This window comes from Drosophila arizonae, chromosome 2 (assembly GCF_054131065.1).
Source record: "Drosophila arizonae isolate 15081-1271.41 chromosome 2, UAZ_ARI_1.0, whole genome shotgun sequence".
Lineage (NCBI taxonomy): Eukaryota > Metazoa > Arthropoda > Insecta > Diptera > Drosophilidae > Drosophila > Drosophila arizonae.
The window spans coordinates 12,216,858-12,230,142 of record NC_142922.1 but is presented as its reverse complement, the minus strand read 5'-3'; the positions used below and the strand labels follow the sequence as shown (position 1 = coordinate 12,230,142).

Here is a 13,285-nt window from a genome sequence, read left to right as displayed (position 1 = left end):
TGCACGGATTTGAAGGGCAACTTGATATTATGGAACAGTCGCTCAGAAATGAAAGTCGCTTCGGACCCTGAGTCGACTAAAGCACGGGCGGGATAGGTTGCGCCGAAGTGGCATATATTAATCACCGCCGTGCCGAGGAGGACACCTCGCGTGTTGGCAGCCAGATACGTTTGGACGTTGGACATACCTGGAGTACGAGTCGGAGCTATAGCTGTTGCGGAGGCAGCAGCGGTCCGAAGAGTATTGTCCCTATGGAGTAGGGTGTTATGTCGACCATTGCACGTGAAACAGTTGTGAGTACTGGTACACTCTCGTAACTGGTGACCTTTAGCGAAACAGTTTAGGCAAAGCTTCCTTGATTTTATGTAACTCTCTCGTTCATGAATGGATAGTTGGAGAAACTGAGGGCAGAATCGGATTGGATGATTCTCTCTTGAACACAGATCGCACCTTGTACCGATTGTGTCCACTTGCGTTCTGAACGAGTTCAGTCGTTTCGGAAAGGCAGGGTTCGCAGATCTCGGAGTTGAGTTTGGAACTTTTGGAACAGAACGGTCACCTTCCATAGCCTCAAGAGCACGAGCGCGCTCGCTAAGGAAGTGACTAACGTCCTGCCAGGCTGGGATTTCGGTTTTTCGTGTCAATGAATGCTCCCAGAGAGATCGAGTGTGATCTGGCAAGTTGGATGTGCACACGAACACAAGGATACAGTCCCAATTCTCCGTAGAGATTTGAGCATGCTCGATTGCAGTGACGCATCTATGAATGGTGCCATGCAACTCTCTGAGAGCGGAGCCTGATTCCTTGGTGATCTTGGAAAGGTTGAGAAGAGTTCTAAGCTGGCTGTTGACTAACAGCCGCTTATTCTCGAACCGATCACACAAAGAGACCCAAGCCGATGCAAAGCCGTCGTTTGTGAGAGGATACTCTGCGACTAGTGCGTTTGCATCGCCCGCTGTTTTCGAATTAAGGTGGAATAGCTTTTCCACCGGAGTTAAACACGGATTTTTGATGTAGATCGCAGTAAAAAGATCGCGGAATGTTGGCCAGCGCAAGTAGTCGCCGTGGAACACTTCCATATCAACGGGTGGAAGGCGACAGCCTTCAGACGAGGCGAAAGGAGCGGACATAGGAGCGGGCGGTGTACTCGATGCGGAAAGTGCATCGATCTGTACACTCAGGTGGGTCATACACCGCTCGTAGACAGCGTAGCAGTTGTCGAACTTGGCCTCCATGGCTTCAACTTCGCCACTGCTCGCCCCTTGGCTCAATGCTCTGGCACAGATCTTATATTGCTGCTCAACATCATCCCACAATGCCTTGACCCGATCTCGGCGGATCTCGAATGCTCGGAGCTGAGCCGCCTGGGTGGCGTTAGAGTCTCCGGGACCGTCAATGCGCGACTCAAACTTGATGAGCCTATCCGCAGCCGAGATGAAGTCAGACAACGACATTTTAGACGGACTTGCGGGCTTTGGACTGGATCGGGTGACGACCGGACTACGCTTGAAAGTGCTACTTGTCTGCGGTTTCCCGGACGGAATGGGTGATGCAGAGGCACTGCGCTTGATCAGACGCGAAGCTGATACACTAAGTTGCGCTCTACCCGAACGATCAGACATGGATGCTAACTAGAAGTTAGCTGCTGGAAATTTCTGATATGGAGGCAGAAATTAACTCAAAGAACAAAGTAATTCAGTTGACAAGAGCAAGAATGTTGTCAACTGAACTTAGAGCAAATTAGAAAAGAATTATTGCCTTGTTGCAAGTAAAGCGAAAACAAAGAAGAAGAAAAGGCAAAAAATTTAATTTATTTAATTAGGATAAATTAAATAATCAAATTCTTAATTTGAAATTCGACTTTGTAATTAATTATTTTAATTAGGATAAATTTAATAATTAAATTTGCTTTACAATGTCTCTTTGAAATACGATAAATACTGATCGTGACACAACTATCGTTACGAAATTGTGGCGGCCGCTGATAGCTATTGAAAATGTTATCGATACTAGTGACGATCTCAGCTGCTTGGACACAACACAAAACAACCAATTTAACAATTTAAGATTATTGTTTAGTAAATGTGTAGTGTATATGTATGTGGAAGTTGCTATTGTGAATTTATATGTTAATTGTGTTGCTGGGCTGTTTGTACGCGAGTGAAATATGAAGAAGTTTCAAGATGCTCATATGTGCATACATGAATGTATGTATGTATGAGCGTATGTTCGTACAAACAGAAGAAAGCGGACACACAATTAGCAAATAGATAAATAAAACTAGTAGAAATTAATTATTAAATTGCAAAATAAAACTATTAAAAACAACAAAGGATACTGTGTTTTATTTAATAGTTGAGCGAGGAGCATGTATATATGTATGTATACATATATATGTCTCTCTGCAGCCGGCGACTAGTTACATATGTATATGAGTACATATGTATGTATGTGCGGATGGATGAAAAGGCAGAATATGTAAATAAATTTATTAAACGATCAACAAAGGATATTGTTCTTCTCGTGTTAATAAATATTAATCGGATTTAAACACAGCTTAATACATATCTATATATATAAGAATATATACATATAGGCATGTAGTCGAAATATTGCTAGATTAGTACATATATATGTATATACAAGGGAAGGCGGATGAGAGGTGCCAGTGTATTTATGCATATATATATGTATGTACTACTCTAGACAAGAATGGGGTACTTATCTCGACGGCCGATGGAATGCTGGTGTGAAGGTGGATGAATAATCCGGCTCGAAGGACCAAATGCTGGAGTGATGGCGTCGCCGATAAGTAAAAGACCGGCTTGTAGTTTCCTCGTCTTTATTTTTAGATTAGAGCTGTGTCGCTCGTATAGTATTGTGAATATATAGTTGTATCGAAATGTCAGTACCAGGAGAGGCAAGTGACCAGTGTGTGAGAGGAAGTACTCAGCAGTACACAACAGAATGCTGTTAATAACATAACATTGTGTGGTGCGGGAGGAGCAATTCTTGTTAATGAGATTTGGCATTAACATTCTATAAAGTCTGAAGATAAATTATAAGTCTACGCCCGTTGGGGGCGTGGCAAATCGGAGCTGAAGATATAGTGATTTTTTAAATTCTCCTATATTTTGGACACTATTGATGGCAGAGACCTCAAATTTTGTACATATACTCGGACTGATCACCCAAGACCAAAAAGTTTTGTCGGATATATGTCCGCCCACAGGGGGCGTGGCAAACCGCAAAAGTTTATATCTCCTAAAGTATAATAGCTAGAAGCTTCAAATTTGGATAGTTGAGTTACTGGTAGCCTCCTCTATCGATTCCCCAAAAATAATTTTTACGCCTCTTTAGGGGCGTGGCATATCGAAAAATACCCTGTAATTTTCACATTTTTTTAGGGTAAGCATTCAAACTTTGCAGTTAGGGTAACGTTATCTCTTTCTAAAAACTGACCAAAAATGAGGTGTCTACGCCCAGTTGGGGCGTGGCAAATCGGATAAACCTGTATATTCTACAGTATTAGAACGAAACTTAACTACTAAATTGTTGATGGGATGTGAATGAGTATTCTGCGGTCGGTAACGCCCGACTGCAACGTTCTTACTTGTTTTTTTTTAATTTTAATTTTAATTTTTTTTTTTAGTTCTACTCTTTAATAAGTAAGTAAATAAATAAATGAAAAGCCAGACAGATTGGTAAAATCCACATGCTGATCAAGTAAATACAGCTGTGAAAAATAAAATAGCACAGCTGCTTATATAAATACACATAGTACACAGTTCATATACATCTCTTGTACATCTCTCTGTTCGTTACACACACTCATACCAAATCAATACACCCTTTGCAGCACATTGAGTCTATAAAAAATACAATTTTTGTGCTTTTGATTTTGGACGCCAATTGTCAGCTGAGTTTCCATTGTGCCATTGTTCTTAGTGTTGTTTTTGTTGTTGCTGTTGTTTTTATAGTTTTTGTTGGCTCTGCCTTACCACAAAATGGAATTTTCACTCCTAAACAATTGACGTTGCCACACCCACATGTCATAGGTTTTTCTTTTTGTTACTTAATTCTTTTTCATTGGCACTTTATGGCTTGGCTTCAGTTTGATATTTGCTTTAGTTTTTGCTCAGAGTCGAAAAATTCTCATTTGGTATGTTAAGTTTGTTAAATGGACTTAGATGGCCCCATCTCTTTTCTATTTATTTGGCTGATGAAATATTCAGCAGGAAACACAAGTGCAAAGTGCACAGTAAGTAGCTTAAAAATTAAATATAGTTTATAAAAAAAAAAAATCTGTATATATTTATTTGAATACGACACGCATAATTTATGACAAAGTAGGCCTATTACCATAATATATTTGCAATTAGCAGCACGAGCAAGGTACATTTATAATTCATGTTATTTGAGTATGCACTTTATTAATGTGCAGATGGGTCAAGTGGATGGAAGCCGCAAGTTATTTAATTTTGCATCTAAATTTATATTTGCTGCTCGCACAAAAAGTTTTACAAAGCACCCATAAAACGATGAAATTAAATTGCTTGAAATTTGATAGCAGCTCTACGAATAGCGCCATAAAGGCAGGCTCTAGCGCGCCGGTCACTTCATTAAATAATGGAACACCAAATGCTGATAATTTATCATTAATGAATGCCACTATCCAAAAACAAAACATTCAGCTGATGTTCAATTAAGAAATTAACACTAATATACCCTGTAATTTCAAAGATCACGAAGATACTGCAAAAATTTAGTAAGTAGAAATTTAATAAAAATATCAAAGAAATATTTTTAAATAATTTTAATATTTAGCTTAATTTAAATTACTGAATATATTTAAAAATAAATATATAAATAAGTCAGAATTAAATAAAATAAATATAAAAAATAAATTTAAAAAAAAAATGTTATATATAAAATTCTTCGTTTCATTTATAATAAAAAAATATACGAAAAATATATAACAATAATGAAAAATATTTTATAATATTTTAAATTGTAAATAGTATTGTAAAAATATTTTAAACTCTAAAATAAAATAATAATAGTAATAATAATATAAGTATGTAGAAATCAAACAGCTGATATAAATTACAACTCAACATATAGCTCCAACATATTATTAATCTTCACGACTCCATCTCATGCAACCCTCCGGAGAGCCGTTGAGCATAGGGTAGACGAACAAGGTATGCTGTCAGTTTGCCCCATCCACGGGCCACGCCTCCAAGGCAAATTACTTATAAATTTGTGTGCCATGCGAGCCATTGACAGCAGCTACAATTACCGCAGGCACAGGATCTCTGCCACGGGCAATGAAGCAACAGAAGCGCACATAAATAAATCAGCTTTGGGCATGCGTTCATTTCCAAGGAATACAGAAAACGAAGAAAAATATATAGCCCTGCTACTAATTGCTTGCCCAACATTAACATATTTAAAGAACCCATAAAAGTATCTCGTAAATAGAAGCCTCGTCGTTAATAATAAGACTACTTAACTTATAATTTATATCTATGATGTTTTGAATTTTCTCATTCTGTGGAATTTCGTCACTGCATTTCGAGCTGAATCAAATAATTCCGTCTACTGCAATCATCTGAATCATTTGCCATGTTATATAAAATGAAGAAGAGCAGAGAAGGAAAGCTCATTCAGCTTATGAGACTAGCAGAAGCTATGTTAATCTGTTTGCATGTTAAGCGGCATTCAGAATTAGCCCTCGCTTAAGCCATAAATCGTATCGCGAGGAGAGCGTTAAACGTTGGTCAAACAACAAATATCAAGTTTTATTGACCCACAAATAACGTGCAGATAATTACAAAAACAATGGCAACCGCCAGCGGCCAGTTGGTGGCCAAAACAAACGCGCAAGTAGTTTCAATGCTGTTGGTGTTGCTGCTGTGGCTGTGGCTCGATTGTGGTGCGGAGTGTGGTGCGGTGTGGTGTGCTGCTGGAATAACATGGCAAAGTGGAAAAACTACTTACAAGTATGTTAACATGCGCAATTGTTAGGACCCATTGCCGTTGTCTTGTTGCCCTCAGGGAGAGGGGCCAGCCAAGGCGATGTCGGCTAGCAACAATAGCTTCAGTATTTTGCTTTCCTTTCGTTTCCTCTCCCTTCCATTCCTTTCTATCAAGCGCTTGCCCCACTGCTCAAGATGCTTGAGTTTATCTGTTGCGGTCATGGCAAAAAGTAATCCAAAAGATAAAATACAATAAAATAAAAGGCCAAGCGGTGAGTAATGTGTGCGCTCGCTCTCTCTCTCCCTCTCTCTTTCTCCTTCGATGTTGTTTTTTTTCTTCTCCTTTTCTTTGGCGCTGCATTTGTGGGTGAGTCGGTTAGACAATACCTTCGAGCAGCTGGCTGTATTGCCGCTGTTGTGTGTGCATAATTTATACGGTGAGCTTCTCATGTTTTTGGCTAAATTATTTTCCTCGGCCCGGCACGTGCTGTGGCTGCGTTGCCCGGTCGAAGATTCAATGGTTCCGGCACAAAGGCTTCAGGTCAACAATTTGGTCATAAATTTTGGCGCCTGGCCTGCGACACGCTCTATGACATTATTGAACCCGAAAGGGAATATGGCTAAAAAAATATATATGTATATACACATATATAAAAACAGCAGCAGCAACACAGCCAACGGCCAGAGGCCAAACAATTGACCTTGAAAATTGTTGAGCGACCACAGAAAATTAACTGTTAGCTGCATTCAAAGCTTTTCCTGATTTACTTAATAGTCCTAAAATTTCTACAACACAAAGTTAAATAGCAGCAAATTCTGAGTCAGCTACCATTATAAGCTAAGCAATCTGAAAGAAGAATTTTTTTATATTATTTATTTATTTAATTATTATTTATATATGATTGATTTTAACAGAATTTGTACCAATTTATTTTGGCTATCATATTTAAAGCAATTCTAGACAGACATACTCCAATTTGTTTTTAAATAGCTTACACATTTCCAAAAAATTTTTGAATAATGTTATATTTTTGTATTTACATATTATACATATATGTATTAAATTGCTTTCTTATAAAAATATATAAATATTTTACAATATTATTTTAATATATTTTTTTCGTGATAAATTACTTTTGTGATACATATTATTTTTCAAGTTTTCATTAACAATTATAAATAAATTAATCGGCCTCAGACTAAATTATGTCTTTGTATTATTTATGAATATTTTATGATTAACTTTACGGTTAAATCAACCCTTAAATACATAGTTTAAGTTTAATACAGAGTTTAATTGACATAAAATAGAAAAGGAAATATTAAAGAGAATTTCCTTTTTTATTTCGCACTACAACGGATACACCCGCTCTATTGAATATAAAAATAAATACCCAGACTTATGAATGGCTTAATTTTGACATTTTTTTCTTTTTGATTAGCCACGCGTGTGTCTAAGAGTGAATTTTTCATTGGCCTGCCCCGGTGTTTAAAGCCAACTGATGCCTGTCCCTATTGCTGTTTTTGCAGTTGTTTCTGCTGTTGCGGCTGCAATTGCTTTGGGACCATTTAGCATTTTAGAAGTAACCACATGGGGCTAAGACCAAGCGGCAGCAGTTCACCCGTAGATGTTTGAGCAAGACAAGACCAGACACCATGGCAGCAGCATTTACGAGACGGCGACGCCAAAGCGTTGAAATATTACAAAACTCTAAACAGGCGTAAAAGTTTTGCAAAAGGGAAATTTTCTTAATTTGATTTCTTCAACGCCCCTGGAGTGCAATGCCGTTGCCTAAATGTGCGTGTATATTTTATATAAAATATAATATATATGTATGTATATCTACAAAACACAATTCGCTGCCCGAAGCCGGCAGACAACCTATAATAAAACAAGGAATTTTCGACAAAAAAGGCTTGGGCACAAAGTTTTTAATAAAGTTTTTATACCTTGCTGTCGAAATAAAGTCGGACCTCGGTGCGGACAAGCGCTGCAAACGGGAATAATTGAGCCAATTTGTTGTTAAGGGAATAGAGCAATGGACCCGAATGCCAGAACAAGGTGATGGAGATGGACTTCAGTTCGCTTGGATTATGCGGATTATGGGTAACTTAAGAGTGCCTGCAAAAAATTGACACTTGAAGAGAATTTTTAATAAGAAAAATTATCAGACATCAGTTTTACATAAGGGCTGAAGGCGGTACAAGTTAAGCCCATGGCTTTGATGAATATGGTACTTGAATAGGCTTAAGCAACGATGATTAAAATTGGGCCAGGTACAACTCATTCCACAATACATTCGATTTTAATGAGCTTTTTGCGCAGTCTGCTCTAAATTGATGTTATATATGTAATAGGAGGCTCCAGAAGCTTCTATGCATAAACAGCTGCTGGGTTAGCGGGCTAGATGAAAAATGGAGGCTAATTACTATATATACTTAAAATTTTCCTCCTTATATTTCATCAAAGTGTTTTCTCTAAGTATTTCCTCTAAGTTGTTCTTCTTAATGTTTGAGCGACCAGTTCACACAGACTTCACTTCACTTTACAGCACTGTACAAATGACCGCCACCAGTCCTGACCGACTGAAGAAATGCTACAGCTGCTGCCCTTTATATAGAGCGACTTTCACTCAATCAAAGTTGCTCTCAGATGTTGAGTCTGGCACCAGGTAGAGGTCGTTACAGTCGAGCCTTAACTGACCAATGGGAACACTCTCTGCTGCTGCAAGCATTTGAGCTTCGTATTACTTAAACATAAATATCAAATAAATACTGCTGCATACACATAGACAACTTAGATGATCTTCCGGAGCTTCTCTTCATCACTTACTTTTGTTAGGAAGTCAGACAGAGAGACAGGCTGTGATATAACCTGAAAGACATACAGGCTGACAAATATAAAGACAGACTTACGAACAGACATATGGGCAACTAAACACGCATAGGTCAATCGGATTACCTAATTGCACTGCTCAAGAATAAATATGCTTTATAAGACTAAAAGGCTTATGTACAGTAAAATTTATAATTAATAGATGACATAGAGAGCAGTTTCTTGTGGTATATAATTCTCTTAAGGACTGCTACTTCTGCATAGTCTGCCTCAATTCCTGGCTGTGCAATCCCACACTCACTCGTATGGAATAACGAGAATTTAATTTATCTTATGCAATAAATGTAATGTAAAATATGTATAGTATTTAAAATATTTACTCGATTATTTTTCCAACAATTTAATTCACACTTAACATTCGACTGGTCAATTAATATTTAAGCATACCTAAAATGGAATACAAACTGAAGCCATTAGCCTAATGACTCGGTCTGTCAGCTGATCATTTAGGTAGCAAATGTAAATTTTCCAATTGGAAATGGAGAAGAACAATTCTTGACGAATTTGGCGTAACCACAAGCATCTCAATGGTGCTTGAATTTCATTTCAAAACAATTTGTAAAAGTCTCTAACACACACGCACACACACACACACACTAGCAGCTATCGATGTTTGTTTGGCAGCTAAGCAAATTTGCAGTCATCCGCTGATGCTGAGCCAGCAATGGCAATGGCAAGTGCGTGCCAGGATCAGGAACGGTTGGCCTTCGCTCCGGCTGTCTCTGTCAATGGTTTTGCATATTCTTTCTTTATTTTTTATTTGACTTTTTTTATAGCTACACTATTTTATTTCTATTTTTTGATGAATTGACATTGCAATGCTATTTGTCAGCAGTCAATATGCTTGTTACATTAAATTGCCAGCTGACTGCTGGCGGCTGCAGTTGCCGCAGCTCTCATTGTTGTTGCTGTTGTTGCTGCTGCAGCAGCAGCTACACTTGTGCCATTGTTAATATTAGACGCGCTAGTAACAAGTATTGCCCCGACTTTTATATACATATACGCGTACGCGCGTGTGTGTGTATGTGTGTATGTGTGTGTGCTTGTGGATTTTAAAGGGCTGACTGACGGACTGACAGTAGCCGAACTGAACGCGGTGGCAACGCTAGCAAATTGTTTTGTATTGTGCAGCCGACAGGCGACAGCTCGATTCGCATGGTCTCGCTCTGGCTCCATCTCCTCCTCTCCCTCTCCCTCTATCTCTCTGTCTGTCTGTCGCCCCGCCTCGCTCAGTATTTGAAATAGGTTACGCACATGGCATGTTCAGCCGGAGCGTGCCAATTGGCATCCGCATTTGCATTTGCATCCGCATCCGCATCCGAATCCGCATCCACATCCGTTTTCACATTCATATTTGCATCGAGCGTTTTGCGCCTGAACTTTATGAAAAATTGCAATTGAAATTGAGCATTTGTGCTCACTGCAGCAGCAGCAGCAGCAGCGGCAACAGCAGCAGCAACAACAACAACAACAACAACAACAACAGCAATGGCAGCTATGTTCAATCAAAATAGCTCTGTTCCACGATTGCAATCAACTAGTTGCAAATTGTCATCAATAGAATATTAGTGTAACAGAGCTCAAATTGCATTTCCGGACAGGTGTCTTTATTGACGGAAATAATTTCGGGAAATGGGTATATGCATGATGCGCTGCACGCATCCCATCGCATTGGTTCGCATCGTCAGCGGCAAGTGTTACTTCCCCATGACTTCATTTATTCTGCGGCCATCGCAGCGAGCAGCTGTAAGCCTTGGTTGGTCCTTATTCTTATTTTCTTTATCTTTGGCTTGCTTTCATTTCAGTTTGCACCTAGCCACGATTTGCATGTGAATTTCTATGCCCAGCTGCGAAGCAGCGGAAATGAGATTCTATTTGCTACGTGCTTCACGCAGCACCGGCAAAACACTTTCAGAATGGAAACTAGTTGGGTCTTTGTTTGCTGGCACTGAAGCACAAAACAACTTGCACTAAAAGTTTGCTAAAATCATATATTAATGGCACTGACCTGCAGATGTCCTGTAGATGTAAGATAATAAATAAATATATTAAATAAGATGAGAATTCAATAAAAGAGAATATCAAACTTTCATATTTTCAATTTCGATGAATTTATAGATTTGATACCAAAAGGTTAGCTTGTTCTTCTTGAAAAATATTTAATATTTATTATTTTATATTTCATTACAGATTTATTTCGATTTCCTCTTGTATTTCTATTATGTTGTATGTATATAAATATTCTTGAATTACTTTTCGCCTAAATTCCATTACACCCATACCAATCAGACCCCATTTAATCATCATACTTTTTCCCAGGGTATTGAGAGAAAAAGGCAAGCAATTGTTGAAATAATAGAAATGAAAGAATTCACATCTATTGAGACGGAAATCAGTAGAGGCTGAAGGGTTACAAGTTGGTTGGTTGGTTTGCTTGTTATTGCGTGACCTTTTTAGCTATTCAAGTCTTGCGATGTTGAGTTCGAAATGCGACTAATATGCAATTTGCATTAAATATTCAACACATTTCGCTGACGTCAAGCCTTTTGGCCCCGGAAATACAACGTCCCATAGACGCAACCGAAGCCACCCCGGCCTGCCCCCACACCCTTGTACCCTAGAAGCTGTTGGCGTTTGTTAATGATGTTTCCCCCCTATTGCCATTGCTCGCGATGTGTTGTGAATTTTATAAATAAGTGCATGTCAACATAAATTATAAATATTCCCAGTTGATTAATAATGCACAAGAAAAATGTCACAAAGAAATATGTTGGAATATGTGTGTATGTGTGTGCTGCTGGAATCGCCTGCTGCCAGCACGAACTCTACCCCCTCCACCCGTACAACCTGCACGCACTTCACATCCTATGAATGCAAAGGACAGAGAGAGAGATCGAGAGAGAGAGAGAGAGAGAGAGAAGCTCAGCCGAAAGCACAAATGTAACAAGATTAAATAATATCTACAATTGAACGAAAAGCGAATGCTCTTTAAGGGATGCATATATGCAAGTTTATAAGTTCATATGTATTCATTGTATAGAGTTCAACATATTTTTAATTTAAAATATTTATTTAATATAATAATTGCTTACAGTTGACTATTCATAATTCAATGCGAAATATTTTTATTCAAAGTAACCAAAATTAGTCTCAATGTAAATTGCAATTGAAACAAAACAACTAAACCGATTGTTAAAATAAAACGCAATTAAATACAAATTTGTTGTAGTACAACTTTACCAAAACAATACAAGCATAAAAATAAAAAAATAAAAACAACAAAAATTATTTTTGCCATAATTGAAAAATGCATTTACGCTGGCTTAATTATATTGCCAACATGTTCAAAAAGCCGCACACTTTTTGTTGTTTTACAATAATCCTGTTAAGCATTATGTCCATAAAATCTGAACTTTTTTAAAGCCTAATACGTATCAGTCGATTGCCAAATAATTGATTATGTGAATTGAGGCAAAGAGAAATGGGTATTTATAGAACTTTTACCTTATGGCAAAAGATTTTTATTATCCCTGGCTAGGGTATTAAAATATTGTATGCCAGTGCAAAAATAAAGTCATTAAATTTATATATACATATATATATATGTGTGTGTGTGTGTGTGGGTGTGTGTGAGTGTGTGCAAAAGGGAAATGTAACAGTTGCTAGGTGTAAGGGGCGTGGCAGGGCGGTTAGGCAGTGGTGCTGTGGTCGTTCTGCATGCGTGCAAGAAATGGAAATGCGGTTAATTTCCGTAAAGTATGCAATAATTTCTGGCTCCGAGCATAAGTAAGAGTATGTGTGTGTGCTTGATAGTATTTGTGTTTGTGTGTAAGCTGCGGAGTGCAGCAACAAAGGCAATGTGTAAAGTAACTGCCACGCCCCACGCAAGCTTTGCATGCAGCAAGTAAATCTCTTTGGCAGCCTGTGAAGACGGAACTAACGAACAAACGGACATTCATCAATATAAATCAAGCAGCGACCACAAGGATCAGACACAGGACCTGGACCTGGACGTGGACCAGCAACAGCAGCAGCAGCAGTACGAGCTCACGCGGCCCTACAGAGTATAAATAAAAACATTTTCGTATGAAAATTGCTGCGAATTGGTTGGCAAACGGCAAACGGGCAGATTGCAGGCGGAGGCTGTTAAAATGTTGGCCAAAGAAATATTTGCATGTTTTTATTTATTTTCCTTACTCAGCCAAGGGAGAGAGAGGGAGAGGGAGATAGAGAGTGCGGCCGATGGCGAGGGGCGACAGGGCGAATGACTTTGGTTGTGGACGCCGCATTGTGCATTTGGGAACCAGGCTATCCAAGCTGTCTGGCTGTCCGACTGTACGACTGTCCTTGCCAGAACTGTGGCCGTACATCGAGCTATAGCTATAGCTGTAGCTGTAGCTGCCACAGT

General features: G+C 38.6%; 1 protein-coding gene and 1 long non-coding RNA gene across 2 annotated transcripts in view; both read right to left on the bottom strand.

The window, feature by feature from the left end:
• Positions 1 to 7,175: 7,175 nt before the first annotated feature.
• Positions 7,176 to 8,614, bottom strand: LOC149270309 (uncharacterized). Its single transcript, XR_016271638.1, has 3 exons — positions 8,167 to 8,614; positions 7,932 to 8,103; positions 7,176 to 7,863 (listed from the first exon to the last, which is right to left on the bottom strand). It is a non-coding gene; the product is annotated as an uncharacterized LOC149270309 (long non-coding RNA).
• Positions 8,615 to 10,106: 1,492 nt separating this feature from the next.
• larp (La related protein) overlaps positions 10,107 to 13,285 on the bottom strand; it is a 61,470-nt gene continuing 58,291 nt past the window's right edge. Inside the window, exon 7 of the mRNA XM_089462166.1 lies at positions 10,107 to 10,256. Within this exon, the coding sequence (XP_089318292.1) occupies positions 10,107 to 10,256 (150 nt within the window). The remainder of the gene's footprint in view (positions 10,257 to 13,285) is intronic.